Raw genomic sequence first — 26,924 nt, 5'->3', positions numbered from 1 at the left:
ATAGCCCCTCTGTCATCACAACATGGTCACAGTCATGTAACGGTTCAAATCCTGCAGTCTGCATGGAAAGTTGACAGCAGTTAGTATTCATGGGATCAAAACTGACCCCAAAAAACAGGTGGCACACACACAAAAACACTTTGGACTGCCAAAAGTCAATGTCAGCCACAACAACAATGTGCTGGAAGCTCAGTCATTGCGTCACACTCCAGCTCCGAGAGTTGAGGGTTATGTAACAATGTGGGGGATGGGAAACAGCAAAACAGCAGAGGGTGGAGTTGATGATGTGTGTGTGCGCATTAGGGAAGTGGCAGATTAGGCATTTGTAGAGTTAGTGCATCTATGTCACACAAGTGTAATCCTGGGGAGTAACACCGTCACACAATGGTGACTGTGTCAGTGAGAGCAGCAAGAGAAAAAAAACCGCTGCATGTGCCCCGGACAAAAGGTCAGGAACATCTGTGGACAGCCGTGTGACTGACTCACAGATAAGGAGAAGAAGACGATAACATTTCTGAGCAGGAATAATTTGGTATAAAAATATGTTTGTAATCCACATTCATTACGCATAAAGAGCTCAGTGATCTAATGTGAAGGTCCAAAACAGTGAATTACACAAATCCTTCCACATTTCAAGTCAACAGCCTTTTCCTCCAGACACGACTTCTTATGCAGGAAACACACGTGCACTAAAGATCATGTGAGTGTCTTTACTCAAGCTTATGTGGTGATCCAACATGTCATGCACCAAGCACATGATAAAGTGCAGGTGAGTGGGAGAGTTCATGTGGCTCAGTGAGCAGTGCCTGTTCCACACAGTTAAATGTCTGGAAAGCAAAGCTCTCTAAAGGAATGTACACAGGCACATGCTTTCTAGGAAAACCCACTGAGCTCAAGGGGGGCGGGGGGGAACACAATGTTCCATACAGGCTCTGTATGCTCTCATGAAGGCTGGCCAACTAATCACAACACATCCTAAACAAACCTCAGTTCCTTATCTGCCGTTACATTAACTGCTTTCTTCATGTCCTTGTTGAGTATTTTTATGGATTCTGGATCAACAAACAAAGTGCTACTTAATGTATAAATCTAACCACAAACTTATTTTACATGTACAGTTAACAAAAAAAAAAAACATTTTCCATAATTCTAAGAATCATTCAGAGATTTCAATTTTACCACCACGAACAAGTCCGATAAAGATTAAGCTGCTGAGCACAACCACGTGGAAGCCAATGAGCTGCATGCTAATGAACGACATCTGTCGAGATGGAGTAAACATTACGGAAAAAATGCAAAATTACAACAAAGCCAATCATTTTGTTCACTTTATATTTAAGGTCAATGTCTGATTTTAAGGTCCGAGATCCACATACTTTGTCGTAATTCTACAATACAGGTTTACTGCTGTAGTTTGAGTGAGGATATTGATTTCAGAGGTCATTTAAGAGTTTATGCTGCCAGTGTGCCATGATTCTTATATCTGGAGCACATTACCTTTCATATGCTTATGTTGCCAAGCTGGTTATGGAGCATAACTCAAGGTTGGTTATTTGACCTGTTCTTCTGTTCAGCAGTTTTATTGATGACCCAGACTCCACCGACTTGACATCAAGTACAAGTTTTGCCACGTCAGTGAAGCTGGGTTGGCCACAGTATAGTGACCCTTTAATAGAGAGTAGTTTTGTATCCAAGCTCACTATATTTTTACAGGTACTTTTTTAAGCACTGCATTCCACAACTAACACAAACACAGTCCAGTGTGACTTCCAATCAATCATACAAAGGGATTTAGACAGACTACTCTGTGTTTGTGTAGTGTGAAAACCAACACAATGGTGTCTAGTCTATTTAGTGCTGGTATATAGAGAAGCAGTGTGAAAAGAAAGTGTGAGCTTCAGGGATTCATTTTTCAACCTATGAACACAAAAATCACAAAAGCAGCAGTGTTGACACTAGATGACCATTCCGAAACTGAGGAGAGGACTAATGCTGGTTACTTCTCACAAGAACTGATTGAAATTAACTGAATGATATAATCTTATAAATCCCAAATAGAAAACCATAACAATTCTAAACTTGTGGCATATCAATATCATTCAAATATCATCAAATGAGACAATTGCATCTAACAATGAATTCTAGTCAGTGAAAGAGTTTGAATTGTAGTGTTGAGGCATTTAAGAACATTTAGCTTTATGCTTTCAGCTGCAATTATGACTGTGTTAAGCATTAGTAACAGATCTGTCATAAGGTCAACAAGTACGAGGCATCAGAGCTGTAATTGGTCCGTTTTACATAAACATTCCTCTCCTACAGAAATCTATAGCTCATATCGATTTAGTCAACCTTCTCTATCTCGAGAGAGAAGAGTGTGTCTGCACACAAAGCTGCATGGTCTTCTTGGGATGGGATGACATAATGACACATTATGTCATTTTCTAAGTAAATCATTGGTCAACAGGCACTGCTTTTACGTACATTGATCTGTTGTCTGGGACAGGTTAGGCGCACAAACGTTTAACTAAAACTGTTCAATGCCTTCATCTTTTCTGAGTTACATATAGTAAAACTTAATTAGAAAAAAGTAAAAGTGACTGATGCATAATTTTTGCCATCTACTCTGCTTGAATCACTGCATCATTATGATTATAAAACAGTGGAAAACGAACTGTCGCCACCTGTTATAACACTACTTTCGGCAAGTTTTGTGCATGTCAAAATGGACAGACAACAGGCGATTTTAATGGACACTGCCACTGCAAGGCCAGTGCGGCTGCAGAGGGGCAGAACTGCAGCATTAAACTGTAGCTACTGAAAAAAGGTCCAAAACACAGGTCTACATCTAAAAATTAGTATAAGTGACTGGCATAGATCAGTGGTCCTTGCTTTAATCAAAAGACTTGGTGAGACTAGACAGGTGAATAAGCAAGCTCGTGTTACATTTCCTGCTGTGCTTGATAAACCCATTCTTATAGTACAGGCTTCAGCAACTACAGCTGAAGAAGCTGGACACAAGCCCACAGTAAAAGTAAGAAGAAGTGCGGATACATTTCAATATAAGAGAAAAAGTGCTACATGATTTAAAAAAACCAACAGATTGACCAATAGCACAGGGAAAGGATGATAGAAAAGCCAGCTGGTGAGAAGAGAAAGGGGAAGAATAACTGACCAGCTTTGTGAATTATGAAAAAAGAAGGCAAAAGTAACAGGAAGCAGGTAAAAAAAAAATCAAGATGCAAAAACAAGAAGAGCACAAACGACTTGGACTTGGAGGGACTCGAGATGCACGGGCAAACACAAAGTGCATAACTGATTTCTACATTTCTCCTCCTCGTACAAGTCACTTTGTAGAAATATGGTCTTTTTTAAAGAGCTTGAAGTAAGCGACCAAACTCTGGTCAAATCACTATCATACAAGCTTAACTACGAATATAAATAATCGATAATTTCCATTGTGTTTGTAGAGTGAGATGACAGCTATTCCACTCTCATGTTTGACTTTTGCTACCAGAAGCCACTTAACTTGGAGCAGGAAAAGAGCAACACTAGTTCCGTCTACAGCAAATCACAACTGGTTGGGCATAACCCTGCAAAACACAATACCTCCTTGTTCGGAAGAGATTAGTTTGGAAGGATTGAACAAATCATATATCCATGCTGGTTACTGGATTTTTCCATACAGCTAAACAGAGCCCGTTTTGTTCTCGTTTTCAGTCTTAGTGCCAAGCTAAGTCAGCTAGGCTATAGCTTTAGAGTAAGAAGAGAAATATGAGGTTGATATTAATCTGGCTCAAAGCAAAAGGGAAAATATTGTCCCATATTGTCACACAGACCTTAAAACGATCTGCTTCAGCAAGATAATATCAACTACTGATGAACACCAGATGAACTCACCCTGTAATGCCATGACATCACACATTTTCATAACCTTCTGTGTCATATTTGTCATATTTCATATAGACTGTGCTCCCCTTTTCATTTGAGTCACTCTGCATTTTCTATTAAGCTAGTAGATTTATTTTATTTTATTTTTCAAATACATTACATGAAGAAATGACAGGAACTGTTCTCAAATGTTTCAGCTGACTGGACTCTTCAGCCATTTGTCCCTGGAATAAATCAGCATTACTGAGGGCACTGGAGGGATGGGTACAGTGGTGGAGGAGAGAAAGGTGGATATGCTGATCAGCCAAGTGGCAGCAGGAGTCTTTATCAAACGCAGGAAGTAAAGAAAAAAACAAGCACGTCAATCTTAAAAAACATACTCACTTTGTTTTGCAATAAGTTTCTCATTTTACCTGGCACCATAAATCTAGCACACGCCTTTAATTTCTCTTTTCATTAAAAACTCATGCCCTACAAGGCTGTGCCAAGTTTGTTTGTCATTTCAGGAATTGTGTTCAATAGATATGAAGTCAATGTTGACCAAAAAGAAAAAAAGCCCTGTCTTTGAGCTGCTGCTCAAGCCTCTCATACCACCCATCATTAGTCAGTAACCAGCAACTCGTCTTTGGACAGCAAGTGAATGACTGTTAATCCAGAACGGTTAAACACCAACAACAGCTCTAAATGTCAGAGACAAAGATGGTCTTATTCTCTGCCATTTTCAAAATCCACGTCTGAGCTGTGTTCATTCTCACTGAACGTGTGCATGGGCCCCTCATATGGGCATCAGCAGTATTCTGACAGTATGGCTGCAGATTCAGCACAACATGCCCTTTTCTACAGTTATACTTGAGCCCTTCCTCAGGCTTACAACAACAGACGCATTAAAAATGGCGTGCTACATTCTTGTTAGAAAACTGCAGTTTTACATCCAGTTCCTGGCAGCCACAGTGAGCAGGAACTGTTTTCAGCTACTACTGCATGAGCAGTATTACCAAAGCTCTTAAAGCCTCAGTTACTATTCTCAGAGTTTAAACTGGATGGATGGATGGATGAACAGCTTCCAAATCAACTTTTATTTTTTCCATCTGAGAGGATAAATCCAGTTGTCCTGTCAGAGTCTGCAGTATATATTTCAGTCCATCATCGGGTATCTCAAACCCAGGCCAAGCTACAGGAGTGATGATCTGGCATGAGTCTGTCAGGATTCTGCTCAGCAGCAGCACCTTGGCTGGAGAACAGTCAGTCAACACCGACTGTTTACTGACAGACTCAAGCCTCAGTTGGTGTTTTTGCACAAACAGCTACAAACCTTGTAAATATTAAAAACAATTCTGCCTGCTGTCTCACTCTGAAACACTCTGAGACACCAACTTTAATTCACATTTAGCAGAAAACAGCCCAAAAGTCCCTACTGTTGTTTGCTGAAATCACTTGGAAGTAAATACGTCATTTCCAATCTGCACACTTCTTTAAACAGCGCTGCATTCATTTCAAGGAGGAAGGTTTTACTAATGGGACAATTAATGTTTTAAACGAGTCAGCTGTTGCTGTGGTGCAGTCTGGCTAAAACTCTGCACTGTCAATCATCTGTGTGGGCTGCATGCAGGTTGTAAAGCAAGGCCTAAGCTCTATGAAGTAAAGGGAACAACCGTGAATGCTCCTGTATCTGCGTTCATCAAAAAACTCAGCAAGGATTTATCAAGCTGAATATTGATCTGTAAAGCAGAACCGTAAATAATCAAGACCGTTATGAGGCTTGTGGGCAGAATAGAGGCTAATCTGACAAGATAAATCTTTTTTTCCTGTTTTAACACAGATATTGGAACTGAAAAGTCTGTGCTGGCTAACATTTTAAGAATGTAGGTGCAAGCCACACAAAATGAATGCACACCTAAATCCTAAGCAATAACAGCACCGTAAAAAAGCTTAAAAACCTACCTGAACGTCGTAAAGGGCCACGATATTTTCATGCTGCAGTTCCTGTGTAAAATCAGCAGAAAAACAAGATGCATTAGCAGACAGCATTGAGTAGGCTACAGCAGCAGATGGAATCACTATCACTGGCATTTCATTAACCCATTATGACTCAATGCAACAGAAGTGCGTTGTTACTTCCCAAGCCTGGAGCCACTAACAACATTTTCAGCACACAAACCTTTACAATTCTACCAAATACTGACAAACATGAAGTCGATCATTTACAATAAAAGAAGAAAGCTTAACCTTTCAGTGGCTTTAATTTAGGTTTTTAGATTTTACAGGCTGTAGGGAAAAAAAAAAAAAGGTTTTTAATCAAATAACTGAGTTTTCCAGTAAAACCTCAAAGTTCTGAAGGCTTTCTTAAATGGAGCCTTGGATTGTCATGAGTTAAGGGTTGTCGGGGCCCTTTTCAGTCAAATGTGCAAACACAAACAAGTCTAAACTCAGATCATTCTCTAAGAACACAGAAGATAAGTGATAGATCATTAATAGTCAGGCTCACCTTCAGGATTTTGATTTCCTTGCCAAGAAGGATCTGGGACTTGGACAGGTTCTTCTTATTAATGCTCTTAATGGCCACTTCCCAGTCAGTTTTCTTTACAACACACAGAACAGGATAGACAAAAGCAACTTAATCATGATGTTCCTGGAAAAGCGTTCAATACAGCCACTCATCCACATCTCATTCATTTGTTCGTTTCTTTCATTTGTGTGTGTGTGTGTCCACACACACGTACATATAAAACACACAAATAATCATGGGGGGCTGCAGACCTCTAGGCCATTTAAATATACACACGTAAACAGCATAACCAGAAAAACAGGCAGCAAGGGAAAGAAACTCTATGAACGAAAAGGCATTCTTTCCAGATGAATCTAGGTTAATAGGAGATGTCCTTATTCTGTGGTTAAGGTCTGCCAAGAGCCAAGCAACAAAATCTAGCTCTAGAGTGAGACTGCGGGAGAGTTGCATGAACCTGTGTGTGCGTTGGCATTATTCAGCAATACACAGATGCTGAACTGAGCTGCATTCTTACCCTGCACACTGACAGCCGGCCCAGGCGAGTGTGACTGGACTGACAACACTACAACCAAACAGGAGGGGAAAAACTGACCCCAATGGCCCACTATGCATCCCAGGAGAGTGTGTGTGCGTGTGTGTGTGTGTGGGGGGGGGGGGACTTCAAACAAAATGGCTTGCTGGTGTGGCTCATAAATCAGACTCAAGCAGTGCAGAGTAAGCAGTTATGCTCTGCTCATCCTACAAAACAGAAGCGTGCTTTTATCTCCCAGAACAACACATGATCTCATTTATGAATCACAGCTGATTAGAGCGCAAGCAACAAAAAAATTAGCATCAATACGACTGCAGCAGAAGGTAATATCAGAACTGTGAGACCGATCAATCTTTGTTTCTAAAGCGCCTTTCATACAAAAAAAAAAAAAAGATGACACGTATACACACTCATACACCTTCCAGGTGATAGGCGACTTCCTTCTGAGCTACAGCCGCCTGCTGTGTACATGCGATACATGCAAAAGCAGTGTTCAGGCAGATCTTTGGCAGATCTAAACTAATCTAAGTTTCCAGGTTCTGAGCAAGTTATCGAATCCTTCTTAAAGAAAAGAAAAAAGGAGCTGTTTAGCCCCAGCCAGAGGGGAGCATGGGGGTGCTCTAATGCAGCTTTCATTGAAGAATTCCAGATAATCTATGTTACACCAGTAGCAATGAGGGCAGCGTGATGTCATCTCCTGTGTCTCTGTCACACAGACACTATCCCAGCATCCCTCTGTGACACCAAACAACATCTCCATCAGATGGAAAGATTCTAGGTTCAGAGCATTATCTCAGTAACCCATAGGTTCAGTGCAAATTAATCTGGTGCAGCTTTTACATAAGGAAGGCCTGTATTTTTAAATAGACTAAAGGAAAGGCACTGCACCCAATCCTCCCTCCTGCCTCCATACGTCAGCAAGTCATTCACTGGAGCCTGACTCATCCTTTTTATGAATTAACTACAGGACATAAATACATTCTCAAGGTCTAACATGATTCAGATGAAATGACACTCAAATCTCCTGCCAGTGGATGACAGACATTACGCCGGTCTGAATGCAGATGTTGAGTTACTAAAGTATAAAGCCCACATATGCTTCTGCAGAGCTGTACTCTCCACTGGCTGACCCAGATTTTCAGATTAAGCTGCGACTTGTGCTCGCTTTCTTTAAACAGGATAAGAGGGGAAATAATACTTTGGACAAGTTATCCATTTACCTTCCGGTGTCTTCCTTTGAACACCACGGCAAAAGCCCCGTGTCCCACCAGGTCTTTTCTGCTGTACTCAAAATCTCCCACAGTTTCCATTGTGGTGGGCTGCTCGTCCAGCTGATCCTGTTCTCTGATGGATAGCTTTGAATGTTGATCCTCTCTTCAGAAAAAGAAAAAACTCCACCAGCAAAAGTCCTGATACTGGTTCTCTCACCGTGGAATTATTTCATGACAGGTTGCTCTGATGTGCCTTAAAGTAGAAATAGGAGATGCACCCAGGACATGATGCATTCACATGTCCTCCAAGCAGGCTGGGGCTTCTGTAATTCACACAGATCAGACGGCTTTGAGCATGGCTAGCAACAATCCTGAGCTAAAGTGTATCAGTGCCAGGTGTCTGACTTTGACCCAGTTGAATAGATGCAATCCAGCTTTGCACTTTACTCCAAGGAGGCTCACTAACGCATTATGTCCCCAGTCAACTAATCTATTCAGACGCAGTGCCTACATGATGCCAAGCGAGATGAACACGACCATGCAAAGGCTGGAGCGGCTGCAGACACCGACCTCTCCGTTAGCTTGACAGTGACATAACACTGTGGCTACACCTAGCGTCATTGTTGCTGCCCATAGCAGCTCTAAGCAAACATGCTAACAATTATGTAACACGAGGTTATCTTGTTCGAATAATTCAGCTATCATCTATCTAAAATAATACTCGCTGTAGTAACCTATAAAGCCACACATCTCCACATTCAGTTGTTAGCCTAAAACATCACCAAGATGCAACGTCAAAAATGTCAACACTGGACTGGTGTTCCTCCAAAGACATTAGTCCATATCAACTGTCATCTTCGACAAAATGATTTTAGTCCATAAAACATCTCTTCCTTCTTGAAAAACACCGACGTTTTCCAAAGTGAGCACAAATTTCCACCGTGGAAACACTTCGAAGAACCCTTGTTTCCTTCGTCGTTTAGTCTAACGTTAGCTTGAAGAGTAACTGACACATTTAGTTACATTTGCCTTCCAGTTCAACGAATGCACTTTGTCCTGCTGACATGACCTGTGCAGTTTCAATCACTATACTGATCTGAAGTACGTCTGTGGAAATGACACGAACAACAACTGATGCTGACTGAAACAATACCTAAAATTAGAACCATGTTCCTTCTTTATAGACGCTCCTTCCGCCGAGTCCCGCAGTTATATTCCCTTCCGCTACAAGAGTTAGTCCGTCACTTGTTTTTTGTTTTTTCCCCCGTTATTCTTCAGGAATATGAATCACATTCAGCAATAATAGCAACATATATGTTTGGTAACTGTCAAAGCTATTTGAATAATGCCTGAAAAAGTACATTGCAAAGATCATGCAAATAAGTTTGGCATCTCGAGACCATCATCTAAGTTGCATAAAACAAATGTCAAACATTTAGTATATCATGACATACATTTATTTTTCTATAGTAGCACTTTTGAAGATTTGACATGACTGAGTTTTACACGAAACCACGTCGTTAGGTTAAAAACTGCCTGACGAACCGTCAGAGCTAGTGTCTACAGAATAGAATAGAAAAGAAAATACTTTATACATTATGACAACATATAATGATTCACGAAACAGGGAAACCTAACTTTTCTTCAACAATAAAATATATTCTGATATTAAAATGCCTCTTGTTTATTTGCAGCAAAGCACCGAACAAGCCTTTGTTTAGACGTTACACTCTCTGGTGGCAGGAAATATAACTGCACAGACACCGTTTAACCTTTCTGTGAATGCCTGAAAATGTGGCCAAATATTCTTCAAACTAACCATGAGAACGAAAACTTTTTTTTTTTAAAGTGTCTCTTGAAGTTATTCTTATAATGACATTATGCCCCTGTTACTCAGCCATAAGATGTTTTTATCTAACATTCATAACATATTTTGGTTTCTTGTTAACTGTTTGATTTGAGATTAGATCATCAGCCAAAACATCTATCAGCCAGGAAAGGTGGTCAGTTTTACTTTAACTCTTAAATCGTTTACTGGTAAAGGGAATAAGAACACCAATAGAAAATTAAAATGATGCATGTTCCACAGGAGGCATTTTCCATTCTATACCACAAATGATCACATTAACATGTATTTACCACCTACAATTTCATTGGTTCACTTGGGAAGAGCCTCTGTCGGGAGTTAAATCTTCTTTGAATGTCTCGGAAGGTTTAGACTGCAGTTATGTTTTAATCAAATATGTAAAAGCAAATGTTTTAATATACATCAACTTTAGATTTTGATGATTTTTCAATATCTGATGATTCTTCAATAGCCAATTAGGTGTGTAACAGCATGTTTTATCATTTTGTTGCCACAAAGGAACAGATTAAAACCAGAACAGAATATCAAACACAAGTTGTAACTGCTCCTCTTCATAGAATTACTTTTCTCTGGCTAAGATAGTACAGCAGCCTGTGATGTCATAATTGTGATTAGTCAGTTAGTCTGCACTGACCTCCTTGCTGTGACAGTAGTAGTAGGCCAGGAGCCTGAGAGACTAAGATTGTTTGAGGACAGTGTGTCCCATAAACACACGCCTGTTGGTCCCCCTCTGTTAATGAAAGAAAAACCCACAATGGTCACTGAAATAACTTGAAACTGACAAAAGTAAAAAAAAAAAAAACATGAAAATTTACTGAAACTTAACCAATGAAAATCAGACATTGCTTTTGAACAGAATCATTAAAAAAAAAAAATGAAACAGGCCTGGACAAACATGATGGTACCCATAACTTAATATTTTGTTGCACAACGTTTTGCGCCAATCAAACGATTTCTGTAACTGTCAATGAGACTCCTGCACCTGTCAGCAGGTATTTTGGCCCACTCCTCATGAGCAAACACCTCCAGTTGTCTCAGGTTTGAAGGATGCCTTCTCCAGACGGCACGTTTCAGCTCCTTCCACAGATGTTCAACAGGATTTAGACCAGGGCCCATAGAGGGCCACTTCAGAAGAGTCCAATGTTTTGCTCTTAGCCATTCTTGGGTGTTTTTAGCTGTGTTTTGGGTCATTATCTTCTTGGAAGACCCATGACCTGCGATTGAGACCGAGCTTTCTGACACGAGGCAGCACATTTCTCTCCAGAATTCCTTGATAGTCGTCAGATTTCATCTTACCCTGCACAGACTCCAGATGCAGCAAAGCAGCCCCAGAACATAGCCGAGCCTCCTCCATGTTTCACCGTAGGGACAGTGTTCTTTTCTTCGTATGCTTGGTTTTTGCATCTGTGAACATAGAGTTGATGTGCCTTGCCAAAAAGCTCCAGTTTTGTCTCATCTGTCCAAAGGATATTCTCTCAGAAGCTTTGTGGCAAATTCCAGTCTCGCTTTTTTAGGATTTTTTTTCAGCGGTGGTGTCCTCCTTGGTCGTCTCCCATGAAGTCCACTTTGGCTCAAACAGTGACGCATGGTGCAATCTAACACTGATGTACCTTGACCTTAGAGTTCACCTTTAATTTCTTTAGAGGATGTTCTGGGCTCTTTGGTTACCATTCGTATTATCCGTCTCTCAAGATTGCTCCTGTAGCCACATCCAGGGAGGCTGGCTACAGTGCAGTGGACCTTAAACTTGTGAATAACATGTGCAACTGTAGCCACAGCAACAGCAAGCTGCTTGGAGGTGCTCTTATAGCCTTTACCTTTAACATGCTTGGCAATAATTGAATTTCTAATCTCCTGAGAGGACTCTCTCCTTTGCTTCCTGTGCTCCATGTGGTAGACACCATGTCACCGAACAGCACAGTGACTACTTGTCAGCCTTTAAATAGGCAGACTGGCTGATTATAAGTTTGAAGACACCTGTGATGCTAATCAGAGGACACGCCTTAGTTCAACATGTCCCTTTGGTCAAATTATTTTAAATCTTTTCCGGGGATACCATCATCTTTGTCCAGGCCCATTTCAATAGTTTGTATATTAAGATGATTCTGTTGAACCACAATTCAAAAGCAAAGTCTGATTTTCATTGTTCATTTTCAGCTATTTTTTATTTATTATTACGTTTGTCAGTTTCAAGTTATTCCAGTGACCACTGTGGGGTTTTCTTTCATCAAAATCAGAATCAGCTTTATTCTAACCACGGCGGAACATGCTTCTACATTAACAAAGGTTGGTGTACAGATGTCACAGAACTCCACAGACATCGTGACACAAATCTAGAGTTCTTGGTTCTCAATAGCAAGCCTTTTTATTCACCACGGGAGATTTCTTCATTGATTTTCGTTGGCATTTACATCCCTCCTCATGCTCTGATCAGATCGCACGTTTCATTAACAGAAACCCCCCCCGACACATAAAACAGCATACATCCTGATGGCCTGGAGGACACTGAGCATGTACGCTGATGAAAGGAGGTTCCCACCTGATGACCCCAATGACATGTTCATCAGCACTGCTCACTGGTCTATATAAAGATTATTGGGAATTACTCACTGGGTCTGGTCCATTTTTCTTTAGCACAAGTTTCTTGTGTTTTTCTTGAATACTGGTATTGTAGCACCTCTTTTTGAGCACCCTCCCTTCCTTTTCCAAGTCTTTTTTTTTCCTTTTATGAAACCAGCCATATTTCTATCAATATATTCATCATAAAACACAAAGCACATCCAACAAACAGATTTTTCATTTAAAAGAACAATAAGAAAAGCACTCATTCTGGTTTATTTAACAATAGCAGTTTCTTCTCTATTATGGTTTTCTGAGGCCTTACTCAGACAGTAATATGCAAATAGTGTATTCAAACATGTTGGAAAATAGCACTATGTCATCGTTTCAGGTCTTCTTCTTGGCTCGGGCTGCTGTGCTTCCAGATTTGGAGGTGGAGTTGTATGTGGGAGACAGCAACATGGTGAGGAGGAGCAGCACAGGCACCAGCAGGTACGGGGCGTATATGGAGACCAGCAACCAGCGCTCCTGTGGGGTTTGGGGACCACCATGGGGTTTCAATGGGAACTCATAGAAAAGGATGTGGAACAGGATTGGGACCAGTGTGGTGGCAACATGTGTGGAATACACAATGGCAGGAGTCCGAATCCACTTACAGCTACCTGGAAGATGAGAGAAATCAGCAGTACCAGGATGTAGGACGTTACTGATGAAGAGTTCCAGTGGAAACTTCAGACAAGCAATATTATACACATGTTCTCTAATTATTACTTCATGTACTATTAAAGTGCTGTTAGCATCATTCCCATACACCTTCACTAATGGTTCATACTGACCATTTGAGGCAAGACTAAGTTAATATCTAAATATGTACATGGCTGGGGGCGTGGCAGAAGATATAATGACATAACTGCAGCAGAAGGTAACATTATCAAAGAAACTGAGCCCCTATGAATCTTGTGTATGTTTCAATTGTAGAATTATGGCCACATAATCTTATTTTATGTATATGTGGGTGTTTATGTATTACTATGCAATATTGCTTACAGACTGATATGCAAAGAGAGGCACAAAAACTTCCTTTACAGCTACTGACCAAAGCGATTTTACTCATTCAACCAGGTTTTGAGTTACTGACCTTTCAGAAAAGCATACGCAGCAACGGGGAAAAAAGGAGTTTGAAGCAAAGCCTCGCAGAAAATGAATGACTTGAACCACTCTGGGGGATCCAGCATCATCGGGTCTTTGAACTCCTCTGCATACCACCTCAGAAGATCTTTCAGCTGATGGGGAAACTCGTGCAAGTAGTCTTATAATAACGCTAATGCTGTAGTTAAGTTTCTTCGCGCTCATGTATATGCAAAACACTTACCGACTGGGGATAAACACTGTCAGGTAGCAGGGCCTGCAGGTCAATGAAAAATGTGATAGGAATGTGTGAGGCAAAGTAAAAGAAAAAGATTATTTCTAAAACACGGATAGCCATTGTACCTCGTTCAGCTCAAGAAACGGGGTCTAAGTTCGCAGCAGCGGTATGTCGTAAAAACGCGTGTTCCCACACTCAATCCCATTGGTTTGCAAAGGCAGAGGAGGGCGTTCCTGAACGCACCATTCACTCCTTGTGGATAATGTAGCCGTAACCGCTTTAGGTCATCCTCATGAATCTCAAATACAGAAATAGTATTTAATTTTCTCTTTTTAATTATCCTCAGTGTGACCGTGTAATGTGAAGCCATTTTGCCGGTGTAATACTGATTCATAAAATGTTCCTTTTTTTCATTCTGCTGGTAATACGGCTCAGTAATGCGGGAAATTCCAGCTACACCTGTTTAGAGCCTTTGTGCTGCTAGGCTGTCAAGTAAAAAAGCAGATACTTGCATCACATGCAAAACAGAAGTTTTATTTGAATGAACAAAAACAGAATGGATACAAAAAAGACAATAGAAAGCTAGTACATCATTTATTCCAACAGTACCAAAGTGTAACTTAGAGGTTTGTAATTTAGAAGACCCCAAGCAGATAAATGTTGCAGTAAGAAAAATCAGGTCAGCGTGTGATGATTCAAACAGTTCAGAATGTAGCTTTAAAATACATCATTTAGATGAGATTTTCCTCTTTTAAGGTGGCACTGACTGCTTGTAGACTCTTAGCATCATGATATTCAGCTTCCTCTTTCACCAAAGCCTGTGGGCTGTCCACATCCACATAATCCTTCAAAAAACAAACAAAAAAAGACAAGGGAATGAGTTAGTAAGGCAATGTACCATCTTTTGACTGTCCATCTGTAGCAATGCGGCTAGGATGTGACAGATTAGCAGTTCATGAAATCATTTATTTATATTTTTTGTTCCAAAATATCTAGTAAGATATTATAAGAAAAATAACTGGTTTACAAACTGCTTGGAAGTTTATTATAAAAGCCAACTTGTGATGGAAGTGTTCTGTCAAGAGAAATGATAACTTCATTCACACGCATTTAAGATGAACAGGTTTAACTTAAAACAATGCACACATGCTTTACTTTTTAGGAGACTAAGCACAACTTTAGAATAGCTGTTGTCTCTCTGAAAATAGGATATCAAACTACTCTGTTTGCAAACAAGCATATTGAAACTTCTGGCTTTATGTGTTAGATTAAGGCAAAATAAAGATAAAATTACACTTAAAGAATTGAGAAAACTTTCAGACAAAAGAAAAGTTCAATCATTCCAAATGTAAATAGTTTCAAAGATGCTGTTGCTTACTGCATCATTTTCAATGATGTTCTCCAGCATACCGACGATGTCTGTGAATGAGGGCCTCAGAGTGTGAGGCTCCTGCCAGCAATCCCTCATGATGTGAAGTCTGTGGGTTTAGAAATGATAGTGATTCATAAATCAGAATTCACCTCATATAAAAAACTGTTCATAGCTGATTCTATACAGCTGAGGCCAGAAGAGAATGAGTCAGTTATTGATTGGAGATGAAATAAACTTCCCATATTAGTCACAGTGTGTGTGTGTGTTTGGGGGGGCAGTGCCTGCAATTAAATCATTTAAGGCTTCATCCTCAATGTTGATTTTCAAACTGCAACACTGGCAGAAACACTTTCATTTACTGCCTTGTTTTGTTCCTAATATCAGTGCATAATTGATGTGGTTTAAACATATTTACATGCTTGTTGCATACATTTCCCACCAGGCACTGATATAACTCTCACTTCATACAGCAGACTCATTTCTGAGCCAAAATTCAAATCAAGTCCATTCAGTTGGTAGCTTAGTCCTTCTGTTTCTGGGCGAGAGACGAGGTATACCCTGCACAGGTTACCAGTCAGGTGACAGATCACAGGGTCAACAAAGACACAAACAACCACGCATACTTTCATCATTCCTGTGCTCACTTAAAAAAAAAGGAATTTACCAAAGATGCAGGTTTCTGCATTGTGTTGGGAAGCACGAGAACCAGAGAAAAAAAAACCCTTGTCGGCTTGGTTAGAACTCCACTTAGAAAGGCCCATCTGAGCTTCAAATAGGTAACCTTTGCTCTGTAAGGTTCTTTATTGTAATAATGAATAATGCTAGTAATTAAAGAAAAAATAATGAAAAGAAAAAAATAAATACTGTTAGCAGGTGCTAAGTGCTTAAAATCTTTCTGAAACTACAGAGAACTTCATGTGATGACAGAAATGTCTCTTTAAATGTTGAGTGGGGTTGAGGTCCGGCAGATAAAATCCATAACAATCAGCACACATTAAACTCCTTTGGTCTCCACATGACTCTTTTCCACTTTGAGGTGTGTTTTTTTTTGCTCAGTATGCTCCTTCTGCATGAATCCTTCTCCACAGAGATGCAAACCAGAGGTTGCATCAAATTTCTGAGCAGTGGCGTGCTACATGTGAACCAATAGGATAGAGATGAGTTGGGGCAGGTCTCCAACCTTATAGCCACCTCAGACTTGTACATTCCCATCTCCATCCAATCCTCACTGTGGGTTTCATTCTTTCCACAATTATGTTCTTATGTATACTTTTAGATTATATTTAATCAATGTCTAACTTGGATTCACCAGTTAGATTAGATTAGATTAGATTTATAATTTATTCATCCCACACGGGGAAATTTACTTGTTACAGCAGCATAAAAGAAAGTGTTGTATACACTACAGAATGAAAGTAACAGGACTTATTTCAATCATCCAGTGGAGAATGTCGGAATTTGCTGGGTCACTTTGACCATCTGATTATGTTACTTTTCTCAATATAAAAGGATTTTTCTATTGATCATGTGATGTGTCCTCTACTTTGATCTGCCTAATCCTGCTTTGGATACAGCTGAAGTGTTTTAAGAAGATTCTCTTACTTACAATTAGAATGTCCCTTGTTACTTACTACATGAATCCTGACTCTTTTATTTGGCCCTGTATTCATGTTTCCCAGTATCACGTTGCTAATTAGTACACACTGTTCTGTGCATTTTTCAGGTGAATAATGGCCGCAGGTTGATTTGCTTGAACAACTTCTGATAAGTAGATCACATCCACCCATATGAAGTCTTGTGGCTGCTTCAGTGGAAGGATAAACTCAAGAAAATGTAACTTTAGTACAAAAGAGATGACGTGGTCACTGCTACTGTTTCTCATCAGTTTGACTGCTGACCAAAAGTTAGTGTAGAATCTTACATATGTCTTGCTTTACATGTAGATCTAAATTATACACATTATATTTGTTAGTTTGCTTTACTGGGGCCTCATAAAGCTTTTTTCAAAGTTAGACAAAGCAACACATAGTTACATAAATTCAATTTTCATTTAAGTCGATGATGTTTGCCTTACATCTCTGGTCTGCAGCCTTCAGGGTTTGTGTTCTTGTGGCCCATGCAGATGTGGTACACTACTTCCTCTGATGTCTCCAGGTTTGGATATGGTAAGGTGCCTGTAAATTTGAGATTTTCATGTTACTATAATTGCTTTTCAAAATACATTTTAATGAACAAATTTTACACTTTAAAATGTTGTCACTTAGGTCACATTGTAATGTGTTTTACTTCGGATAGGAAACAATTAGCATATGTCCTACTTGTAGCCATGTAGACATTTTTTATTACTTCAGAAATCAGTTCAGGTTTAGGGAAACGGCTTTTTAATTACAGGCCTGTTTCCACCTAGATATATTTAGTCAGATTGTATGAGTGGCCCATCACCAGAAATATTCAGCAAAACCCACATTTACAACTGCTATTATGATAGAATGACAGGGTTATTCCTGATCCAATGACTTACCAAACATCTGCATCTCCCACAGCACAATGCCAAAGGCCCACACATCTCCCTTAAAGCTGTAATATTTGTTCTTGAAGTACTCAGGGGGGTACCAGCGCAGTGGTACACGCTGCTGTACAAGGCACACACAGGAGGGAGAATGTGATTTTACACCCAGAATATGAAAAACCGACTGCAAATTAAAACCAAAACACAAACAGTGAACCAATAGAAACAGAAGTAAAATTTCAAAATAATTTGATGCATCCATATTCAATGGAACATGTGAGTGTAATACATTGGTAGCATTTTGGTGAATTTCGTGGTTGACATTACTGACACTGGTACAACTCTTACTGCTGGTCTTTCTCTAAATGGAGAACACATCTCTCTACAAAGGCTGTTTCCTGTTAAAAAGGATGTTGCTAACCCTCCACCCCCTCAAACACATGCATGCACACACACACACACTACACACACACACAAACACAAAAGATTCATTTTTCCATTTTATACATCTGGCAACAACATACAGTCTGCTAAATGAGAAGGTTATGACATTTGTGGTTGCTAGAAAACATTTATCACACATCACAAGATTACAAATCACATTTTTACCAACTGTTGAACATGTCTCACAAGTTCATATTGTGCAGAAATGATTTGACAGAGAATTCACGGTATCACTTGACACAATAATGCACACAAAACCAGACCAAAACCAGCACACAATGGCACCAAAAGTCAGACCAAAAGTCAGACAAAGTGTGGTCCCCCTTATTGGTTTTGATCCAAGGTCATTGCAGAGATTTTAGAAAATCCTGAACAAATCAAATAAAGAAATAAGAGAATTTTGTGAAGGTTAAACTGTTCCATCACCTGATAACAAAACTGGAAAAGCTTGAGTCATATTTGGATGATCATGACAAGAAGTGACACAATGTGTGCCGAAACCACATTAAATGTGGCCAGGCTGTAATCAAAATGATACAACCTGAGTCCAAAATGGAGTAAGATTTAGCTCAAGGACTAGCAGAAAATGACTATAAAAAGAAATATTAAGTGATAATAAACCAAAACCAAACTCGCTGCTTATTGGAGTCGCATGTTCTGACAGAGTTAGCTCTAGTTATCCGGGGTGTAGAAAATGACAACAATCAAACCAGCAACAACAGCAGTGTATAGCAGGAGTGTGTGAGTCAGTGAGTTGGTGTTTTAACATAATCTTACCTGTGGATTTTTCCAACGACTGCTGCGGCGGCTTGCCATGCGGGTCAAGTCTCGGGCCAGGCCAAACTCTGCTACTTTCACCTCCCACGGAAACTTGCTGACCATGACATTCCTCAGAGCCAAGTCACAGTGCATGATCTGCACAGAAGACCACAGCAACACCGCTCAGCATGGGGTCTGTTTGGGAATTTTACCTTTGGCTTTATTAAAGATTAAATTTGTCTTATATTACAATATGATTTAGTTGAATATGGCAAAATATGTCCAAATGGTTCAGAGAATACACTAAATATTACAGAATGTGTGTAAAAAGACACAGAAGATGCTGTATTGCCTGAGAGATGTGCTGAGGGCAAAATGTACCCAAAATAATAGAAAATATTATCAGTCAAACAGTGTACAAAATTATACAGAGAGTGTACAAAATGGCAAAGAAGTGTTCAAACTAACACAAAGTGTTACCAAAAGATGGGCTCTAAGTATTTCAAAAGTGATACAAAGTTAGTCCAAAACAAAAGGAAAAGTGTCATAAAATAAACACTGAATGCCATCAAAGTAGTAAGAGACTTTTGTTTCCATATCAGGTGGTTTAAAAAAAACGCTCATACTTGTGTTTAGAATGGAAGATACTGTATTAACAATGGAATCAAATGTGATCCAATAAATTATCAGTTATCATATAGATGTTTCCAACCATGGGATCAATGGGTTTCAATGGAACAACACGTTTCTTTAAAATGGGACCAATTGAGTCATTTATGCCATAAATGACTCAGAGTTTATGCCATAAATGACTCAATTGGTCCCATTTTAAAGAAACGTGTTGTTCCATTGAAACCCAATGTAATTAATCTAAAAAAATATCTACAGTAATATTCAGTCACAACAGCCTAAGATGTGGTTACCATTTTGGAGCGCAGGTGCTGCATGGCCAGAGCGATGTGGAAGGAGGCAATGGTAAGAAGACTCTGCAACTCCGGGTCTCCACTCAGGTGAACTCTGTTGGTCTGGAGGAAGGTCCTTAGGGTGCCATAGCTCACATATTCCATGATCAGAATGTAAGGCTCTGCACAGAGTTAGTCTCAGTCAGAAAAAGGGTCTGAGGCTCTACAGGACTGTAGCACATACAGTGACACTGTGTAAGTTTGTGGACCCTTAAGGATTCTCTATCCTGTCTTATAAAATGACCTAAAACATTACAGTTTCTTTTTTAAATAAAAAAGATAATGGCGATAAGCAATGAAAATATTACACTTATTTATTGAGGAAAATGATCCAGCACTAATTTCAGTATGTTTTGATGTAGATATAGTTCACACTCTATACATCAGACTTCCAGCACGAGTCAGAGCTCTGCCACAGACGGGTGAGGAGGGCTGGATCTGTGGTGGGCACAGAGCTCTCTGGTGTCAGCGGCAGAAAGATGGACCCACACCCACTCCACCAAACTCTGATAAGACAGAGGAGCGTGTTCAGCAGCAGGCTGCTGTCCCCGAGCTGCTCCTCAAACAGACCCCCTCCCTGACCATTCGACTGTAGAACTCTGCCCTGGGTATCCCGGGAGGATCATGATCAAACCCATATTCAAATGCACATCTGTTTGCACATTTTGCACATCTGTTGTTACTAACTGAGTTTTTGTTTGCTGTTACTAGCCTGCCTTTAGGCATCTACGTAGCTGGGGTTACTATTACTTCAGCTCTTGGATATTGGTAGGTTTGCCCACATGAACTGCTTACTTTAGGTCCTTCAAAAAAATTTCATTAAGATCAGGACTTTTACTTTGTCATTTAAAAACATTTTAACAACTTTTTACCATTATCTGGTAGAAATAAACACATTTGGACACAGCACAGATGCAGCTAAACAGGACCAAACCATGATGATACCACTGCTACCATGTTTTGCAAATGGGATACAGTATTGACCTTTCCCTGATATTATATTTGTAATTCCGATTAAAACTATTTTGGTGTCTTCCATTGAAGGAACATCTCATCCATGGGCTTTTAGCCCAGGCAGCACCCATGTTCTTCTTAAAGAGCAGGAGCCTGAGTGCTTTTGGGATCATGGACCTCTAATGTGTCACAATCTTTCTTTTTGAACTCTGTCATGTGCTCATTTTTAACCTTGCTCTATTGACATCTGAGGAGAGTAAAATCTCCTCCTATTTTACCCAGTTTGCCCTTCCAAACTATGCTTCTTTGCTGACCTGATGAACATCTGAAGTCCAGGACCTTCCTTTGCTGTTGTGACACGCCTCCAAAACCTGTTTAGAACCTTAAACCTTTTACAGATTCATGGTCTCACACCTGACAGCAAATCATTTTGTCTCATTTGTTTAATTAGGTTCTCTATCTTTTAGGTTCTCTAAGGACTTTTTTGAATATCTGATGATTCCTCAGGCCATATTTTTGTAGACATACAGAAGATTCTAAAGAACAGACAAGTTATCACCCTTGAACCAGAATAACTGGAGAATGCTGCAGGAAGTACATGCTAGTTTCCCTCTTTCCTGATGCATAATGAGAACATTGTTCTTCCTTGAAGAGAAGTAGCAGTCTGCAGATATATGTCTCGCACCTGCAGAGGAGTTCCAGTCCAGCAACTGAAGGATGTTCTTGTGGTGCGACAGTTTCTTCATTATGGAAACCTCCATTTCCACATGCTTGAGACGCACTCCTTGTGGAAAAGACAAAAGCATTAGCAACAGCTAACCACATAACTTTAAAAAGATATATATATATATATATATATAAGAAATATGCTAAGAGAATAAAGTCACATATGCTGTGGAATAAATGTAGTACAAGTTGGTCATATTATTAGTATTTGAAGAAAGATTTCGGAAAAACATTACGAATACTTTTGATTCTGTATTCACTTTTGCACCATACAATCTCTCAATTGCTGTAAAATAATTATTTTTATGTCAAGTCAGTTTAGTCAGACTTGTTTTCCTGTTATTATTTGAGTTTCTCCTTCAGATATGCACAGGATTGTTTACATTACACATTTATGCACAGCATGGACGATAAACTGCCCTAAGAAGTGATATTTCTCAGAGGAGTTATCCCTCTGAACTAAACAATGTAAACTTGGGTGATGACACTTTGACTTTGACCCAATACACGATATAATTAAAGTAGTCCTCTACACAAGCTGTTTGTTAAAGCAACTGAATTGAAACAAGCCATTAAAGGCAAAGGGAAGAAATCATAACAGAAAAACTCACAAAATTGGATAAAACAAAGCCTTAAACCATTTGAATATAAAATGTCATCACTTTATCATAACTCTTTCAATTCTTTTATTGCATTAGACATTTTTGTGAAATTCTATTAATATTCTTGCTCCCCATATACAGTGTTTTGCAAGAGTTGAAAGGAATCATTTCTGTGATTCTGAAAAAAAATACATCATCACACCTCTGTTTTAAATATGAAAATTTGTTTAATATCCCCAGAATTTGTATTTCAGGCTCAGCTCTAAATATGACACAAGGAGCTCCTCATGTTATATCTATGAAAGCCCTGGTTTAGCCTGTTTCAGATAAGTGACAGGGAGGAACAGCCAAAGGTGGCACGCCACACATTCAACTCACTGCAGCCACCACAGACATGAATGAGACATTCTACAGAATCTGACTCTCTGAGTAATCCCTTTCTTAGGAATACAGCCTTAAATGGTTAAAGCTGTTGCCTTTAATGTAAGTTTGGATATTTTGCCTTACAATAAAAGAGAAGGATTTTCTTCTATAATTTTGTGGGAGATGTGTAATTTTGCTGAAGAAATAATGGGGAATTTTGCAGTATATCTCCTCTTTAAAACTCCCAAAGCCAGGGCAGTTTTACCTCAATATAAATCTGTAGGTCTAAAGCTCTCCACATGAATGCACAGTACCTTCCTTGCTGATTTTGCAGGTGAACATGCTGTGACCTTTACACGTGCCTCTGTTCATCCTGGCCTGGTAGAAGACTCCCTCCTTCCCTGCTTTGATCAGCTGAAGCAGATTCAGGTCTGACTTGTTGACAGAAGGACCCTCAGACTGAAATATTCAAGATGAGAATGTGTATAGTCAAAGTCTTCACGGTTACAGTTACCAGAGTTGTTCAGTATTAGGCTCTGTTTAGAGGTGAAGTGAGGATATCTTCAGCTCAACAACCAACAGCTTTAATACAATGGAGTTGAGATAATGCAAACAGAACAAGTGTCACATGAATATTTAGCTACTCCTATTTTGCCTTGATGTTGTTTCTGTTTCTGCATTTAGCAGACGCTTTTATCCAAAGCGACTTACAGGTAGGCATGTAGGGTAAGGGGGTCTTGCCTAAGGACCCCTACTGGAGGTACTACCTTTCATGCAGGGGATTTCAACTCAGGCCTCCCACATGGAAGGTGGCAATCATACCACTACACTATCCTTTGTGAGTGTTAAGCAAACTGGTGACAGAAATCAGACACTGGGTCAAACATTTGAACCATGTGTCAACCTGAGGATGTCAGTGCATCAGCAGTACCTGCTGCAGACCTTTCCACAGCTTCTTGGAGGCAGACCTGACTGTGCTGCTGTCCTGCAGAGGAGTTGGAGGAACAAGCTCCACCCCTTCCTCTTCTTTCACGACTGGGGCCGGCCTTTTTTGTGTGCACCGAGGCAAAAATACCTTAGTCCTCTGGAGCTCCCGAATAGTCTGGACCAAGGAATGATATCTGCAAAATAAAGAGTCGTTCATAAAAAATAACCCTGTACAAGGTTTACACGTAAATGATACCAGACCAATAGATTCCGATATAATAACTGCCTTAATAGGAAGTAGTAAGTGCTCACACACCCTGGGTATTAATTCTATTCTATCTAAAGGATTTTTAATCATCATTAACTCAGAAAACAGTAAACAGCTTTCATGTACAACTTAATGAGTTAAGGTATCTTTAATACATAAAAAAAAGAATTTGTTGATGAAATCATTTTTAAAAAGGCTGGAAAAGTAAGTATTAAAAGAAACATCTCAAGGAACATGTTGAAAAAGCGAAAAACTGTTCTCGGGTCAGACCAGTCTAAATTTGAATAGATTTTTCTTTGAAATCATGGATGCCTCAAGACTAATTAGATGAGCCCCTGTCCGGTTTGCATTCAGCACTCAGTTAAAAAGCTTGTATCTACGATGGAACTGGCAGGCACCATCAGTGCTGAAAGCTAAATACAATTTTTAAAGCATCAACACTTAAAACATTTGGCACATCGTGAAACACAAAATATGACAAAGAAGAGCCAAGACTGTTGAGCAGCAAGAATCCCATATCAGACAAGAATGGAACAACATTCCCCTCCCAAAGCTCCAGCAACTGGTTTCCCCCCCCCCCAGATATGTGGTAAACACAGGACTGTCCCAACATTTCTGAGACACATTAATGACATCAAATTTAAGATATTTACTGTGCAATATCCGTACATACCGCAATACAAACTGCATATTTCTCTGCACGAGCAGTTTTTATGTTGCACATATCTTTGCACTATGGTGTTGATATGCTGAGATATATATTTTCTGCCCTGAATGAGGAGTTGCTTTCAATCTCATTGTACTGTGTATAGTGACAATAAAAGGCATTCTATTCTATTTTTCATGAGATAGTAAATGGCTCACTTTCAGTATCAATGTCTCTAGGTTGAGGTGTTCTATGTTAAGTATTGGTTTATGAATTTATTTACAAATCACTTTGTGAATTTCACAGTATTCCTGCTCCTTGAGAAAGGACTTGCAAAAATATCCTCCTGATTTAAAGTCAGCTTGCTGAGGCACTGATAACTTATATTCAGCTAAACCTAGTTTGTTACTTTTTCATTGGATTCATTTATCAAGATTAGATTTGACCTACTAGGCTATTATTATAATAAAAAGTATTTACTTACATGTTGGTAGATAAACATTTTATTCTAGAGTTAGAGGAAAGGAGGAAAACAAACTACAATTAAAGCTGATTTTAGCAATGAACCCCTGAGGGCAGCTGTGAAAATGATAAACCTTTTGAAAAGAGGAATAGCTGGAGTAGGAAAGAAAATAGAACATCATGATAAAGAGTAATCACTTTCCTTTACTAAGTGAAACTTTGCTATGAAAACGAACAAAGGCGTGAAGCTCTTTCATAGTTTTAACAGCCTTTTGTGCATTATGTAAGTGCTCCATCAAACCAAATCTCAAAATATGAAGAAAAATGATGAACTCATACGGTCACTGAATCCTTCATAGCTAATATAGTTATCTCCTCATATCCGTTGGTGTTGTGCAACAGAAAATGGAAGAAAGAGAAGGTTTTACATTTTTGTCTCAAAGTTCTGAGGCACCAATGTTTTTCTTGTTCTTTACATTGTATTCACATTCTCATTTAAAGAAATTTCTTTCCTAAACAAAAGACTCAAAGGGGGCAGGGGAGTAAGGACACAAAGTACATGACTTTTTACACAAGTAGATGCAGAAATGGCACAAACTGGTGCATAGAAATCCCCCCGTACCAGCTTTCAAAACCAGAATGTTTTATCCCCTCCAGGGAAATAGAGCTTCATGTGAACCATGAATGTTAATACTGTATCTAGCAGATTGTTTTAATATCAAGCCTTAACCCACCAAATAACACATGCTGTATGAAAATGAACATTTAACAGATATTTGTAAAGTTAGGTCTATGGTAAATTTCTGCAGAAATTTTGACATTCAACATGAAAGGGTCTGTTTTCCATTAACAGATATTTGCTTAAAATTGTGCTGTGCACAGTTTAATGGAATGGGGCATTTAAAAGTGTTTAAAAGTGGTCTACTTTACCTGCCTGGGCAAAAATAATCAGCAGAGAAGAGTATTTTACTATTACTTAGCATGTGTTGTGAAAATAAAACCCTGTTTTTTTATTAGTAGGAGAAGATATGTTGTATGTTGATTGCACTTATCAGTGAACCAGGTATTTAGAAGTATTAACTTAAAGGCAGTTGCACTGACTCATTTTAACTCTAACTCAGACAGATCAAGTGAAAAGGTCAGATTGTACAGCAAATTCAGTGTGAAATAATCTCAGCCTCTCTTACTTTTTCAGAAACACAACCCCCAGCACTGCGAAAAGCAAGAGGGTGAATGAGAGAACACCGATGAGGATGTAGACCAGCATGTCCGAGTTCTGATCTGAAATGGTACAAAAAGAAAAATATGAACAAGCTCTCACAACATGCCAGTGAACTACAGAAATCTGTCGAAATCTTAATCTCTGAAGCTTGACAGCTCACCTGGAAAAACATTTTCACTGGATGAATTACCGCACATCATGTCATCTGCCTATTGGGGATAAAATGGTCTGGGGTGTATATTAGAGCATCACCTACATCAGGAAAAAATAAGAGTTGAACTTTTAGAGACAGACAGGTTGAACAAGAACAATGTTCAAAATTGAGTCCCAAAACATCATGAGCACCCAGGACAAGACAAATCGAATTCTCTTCCACGATATTAAACAGCCATACCTGTGTTTTCTGATGATCAAACCCATTCTCACCAAACCAGCATATTTATCAGAAGCCCAGGTGATGCTCCACTCTTTGTTCTGTTAGGAGCAAAATAAGATATTATAAAACCTGTTAAATAATTCAACTTTTGTAAACCCTTTAACCTATCTGCATTATCAACTACAGAAGCTGTTTGCACATCAACCACAACACAAGAAGAGGAAGTGAACAGAAGCGTTCGGGTTTTAAAAGTCAGCCTGCTGCTCAGCACAAGTAACAGTCCAACTGAACCATTGTCATAACAACTCACCCACACAACAAAAGTCATTAAACATTAAATGGGCAGTGATAGTGTGGTTCAGTTGAAGTAAAACTGGTTTAAGATCCTTATCTGAAGAAAACA

General features: G+C 39.4%; 3 protein-coding genes across 3 annotated transcripts in view; all 3 read right to left on the bottom strand.

Moving 5' to 3' along the window:
• Positions 1 to 9,310, bottom strand: part of ulk2 (unc-51 like autophagy activating kinase 2) — a 32,043-nt gene extending 22,733 nt beyond the window's left edge. Inside the window, exons 1-3 of the mRNA XM_072393174.1 lie at positions 8,147 to 9,310; positions 6,374 to 6,466; positions 5,830 to 5,871 (exon numbers count right to left, since the gene is read on the bottom strand). Of these exons, the coding sequence (XP_072249275.1) occupies positions 5,830 to 5,871; positions 6,374 to 6,466; positions 8,147 to 8,236 (225 nt within the window). The 5' untranslated portion in view covers positions 8,237 to 9,310. The remainder of the gene's footprint in view (positions 1 to 5,829; positions 5,872 to 6,373; positions 6,467 to 8,146) is intronic.
• Positions 9,311 to 12,235: 2,925 nt separating this feature from the next.
• On the bottom strand, positions 12,236 to 14,070 carry tmem97 (transmembrane protein 97). The gene is made up of 3 exons (XM_072391791.1): positions 13,936 to 14,070; positions 13,702 to 13,846; positions 12,236 to 13,225 (listed from the first exon to the last, which is right to left on the bottom strand). The coding sequence occupies exons 1-3, from the start codon at positions 14,047 to 14,049 to the stop codon at positions 12,951 to 12,953; spliced, it is 534 nt and encodes a 177-aa protein (XP_072247892.1). The 5' UTR covers positions 14,050 to 14,070; the 3' UTR covers positions 12,236 to 12,950.
• A 421-nt stretch (positions 14,071 to 14,491) lies between these two features.
• Positions 14,492 to 26,726, bottom strand: LOC140313816 (fibroblast growth factor receptor homolog 1). Its single transcript, XM_072391790.1, has 12 exons — positions 26,540 to 26,726; positions 26,306 to 26,350; positions 26,111 to 26,204; positions 23,552 to 23,741; positions 22,935 to 23,079; positions 21,615 to 21,713; positions 19,937 to 20,097; positions 19,032 to 19,169; positions 17,823 to 17,934; positions 17,376 to 17,475; positions 15,308 to 15,407; positions 14,492 to 14,774 (listed from the first exon to the last, which is right to left on the bottom strand). The coding sequence occupies exons 2-12, from the start codon at positions 26,343 to 26,345 to the stop codon at positions 14,661 to 14,663; spliced, it is 1,293 nt and encodes a 430-aa protein (XP_072247891.1). The 5' UTR covers positions 26,346 to 26,350; positions 26,540 to 26,726; the 3' UTR covers positions 14,492 to 14,660.
• Between the last annotated feature and the right edge of the window lie 198 nt (positions 26,727 to 26,924).

Source organism: Leuresthes tenuis, unplaced genomic scaffold, assembly GCF_036924035.1.
Source record: "Leuresthes tenuis unplaced genomic scaffold, fLeuTen1.0.hap1 SCAF_9, whole genome shotgun sequence".
Taxonomy (NCBI): Eukaryota; Metazoa; Chordata; class Actinopteri; order Atheriniformes; family Atherinopsidae; genus Leuresthes; species Leuresthes tenuis.
This window is presented reverse-complemented; position numbering and strand designations above follow the sequence as displayed.

Bases quoted from the DNA above. Each gene is read 5' to 3' on its own strand.
- tmem97 (XM_072391791.1), bottom strand. From the start codon at position 14,049: ATGGCTATCCGTGTTTTAGAAATAATCTTTTTCTTTTACTTTGCCTCA. The intron at 13,847-13,935 runs GTAAGTGTTTTG...TTTCCCCATCAG, and splicing joins ACAGTGTTTATCCCCAGTCG to CTGAAAGATCTTCTGAGGTG. The intron at 13,226-13,701 runs GTCAGTAACTCA...CTCATCTTCCAG, and splicing joins TGCGTATGCTTTTCTGAAAG to GTAGCTGTAAGTGGATTCGG.
- LOC140313816 (XM_072391790.1), bottom strand. From the start codon at position 26,345: ATGATGTGCGGTAATTCATCCAGTGAAAATGTTTTTCCAG. The intron at 23,080-23,551 runs GTACTGCTGATG...TGAATATTTCAG, and splicing joins TGTGGAAAGGTCTGCAGCAG to TCTGAGGGTCCTTCTGTCAA. The intron at 14,775-15,307 runs GTAAGCAACAGC...TGTTTTTTGAAG, and splicing joins ACATCATTGAAAATGATGCA to GATTATGTGGATGTGGACAG.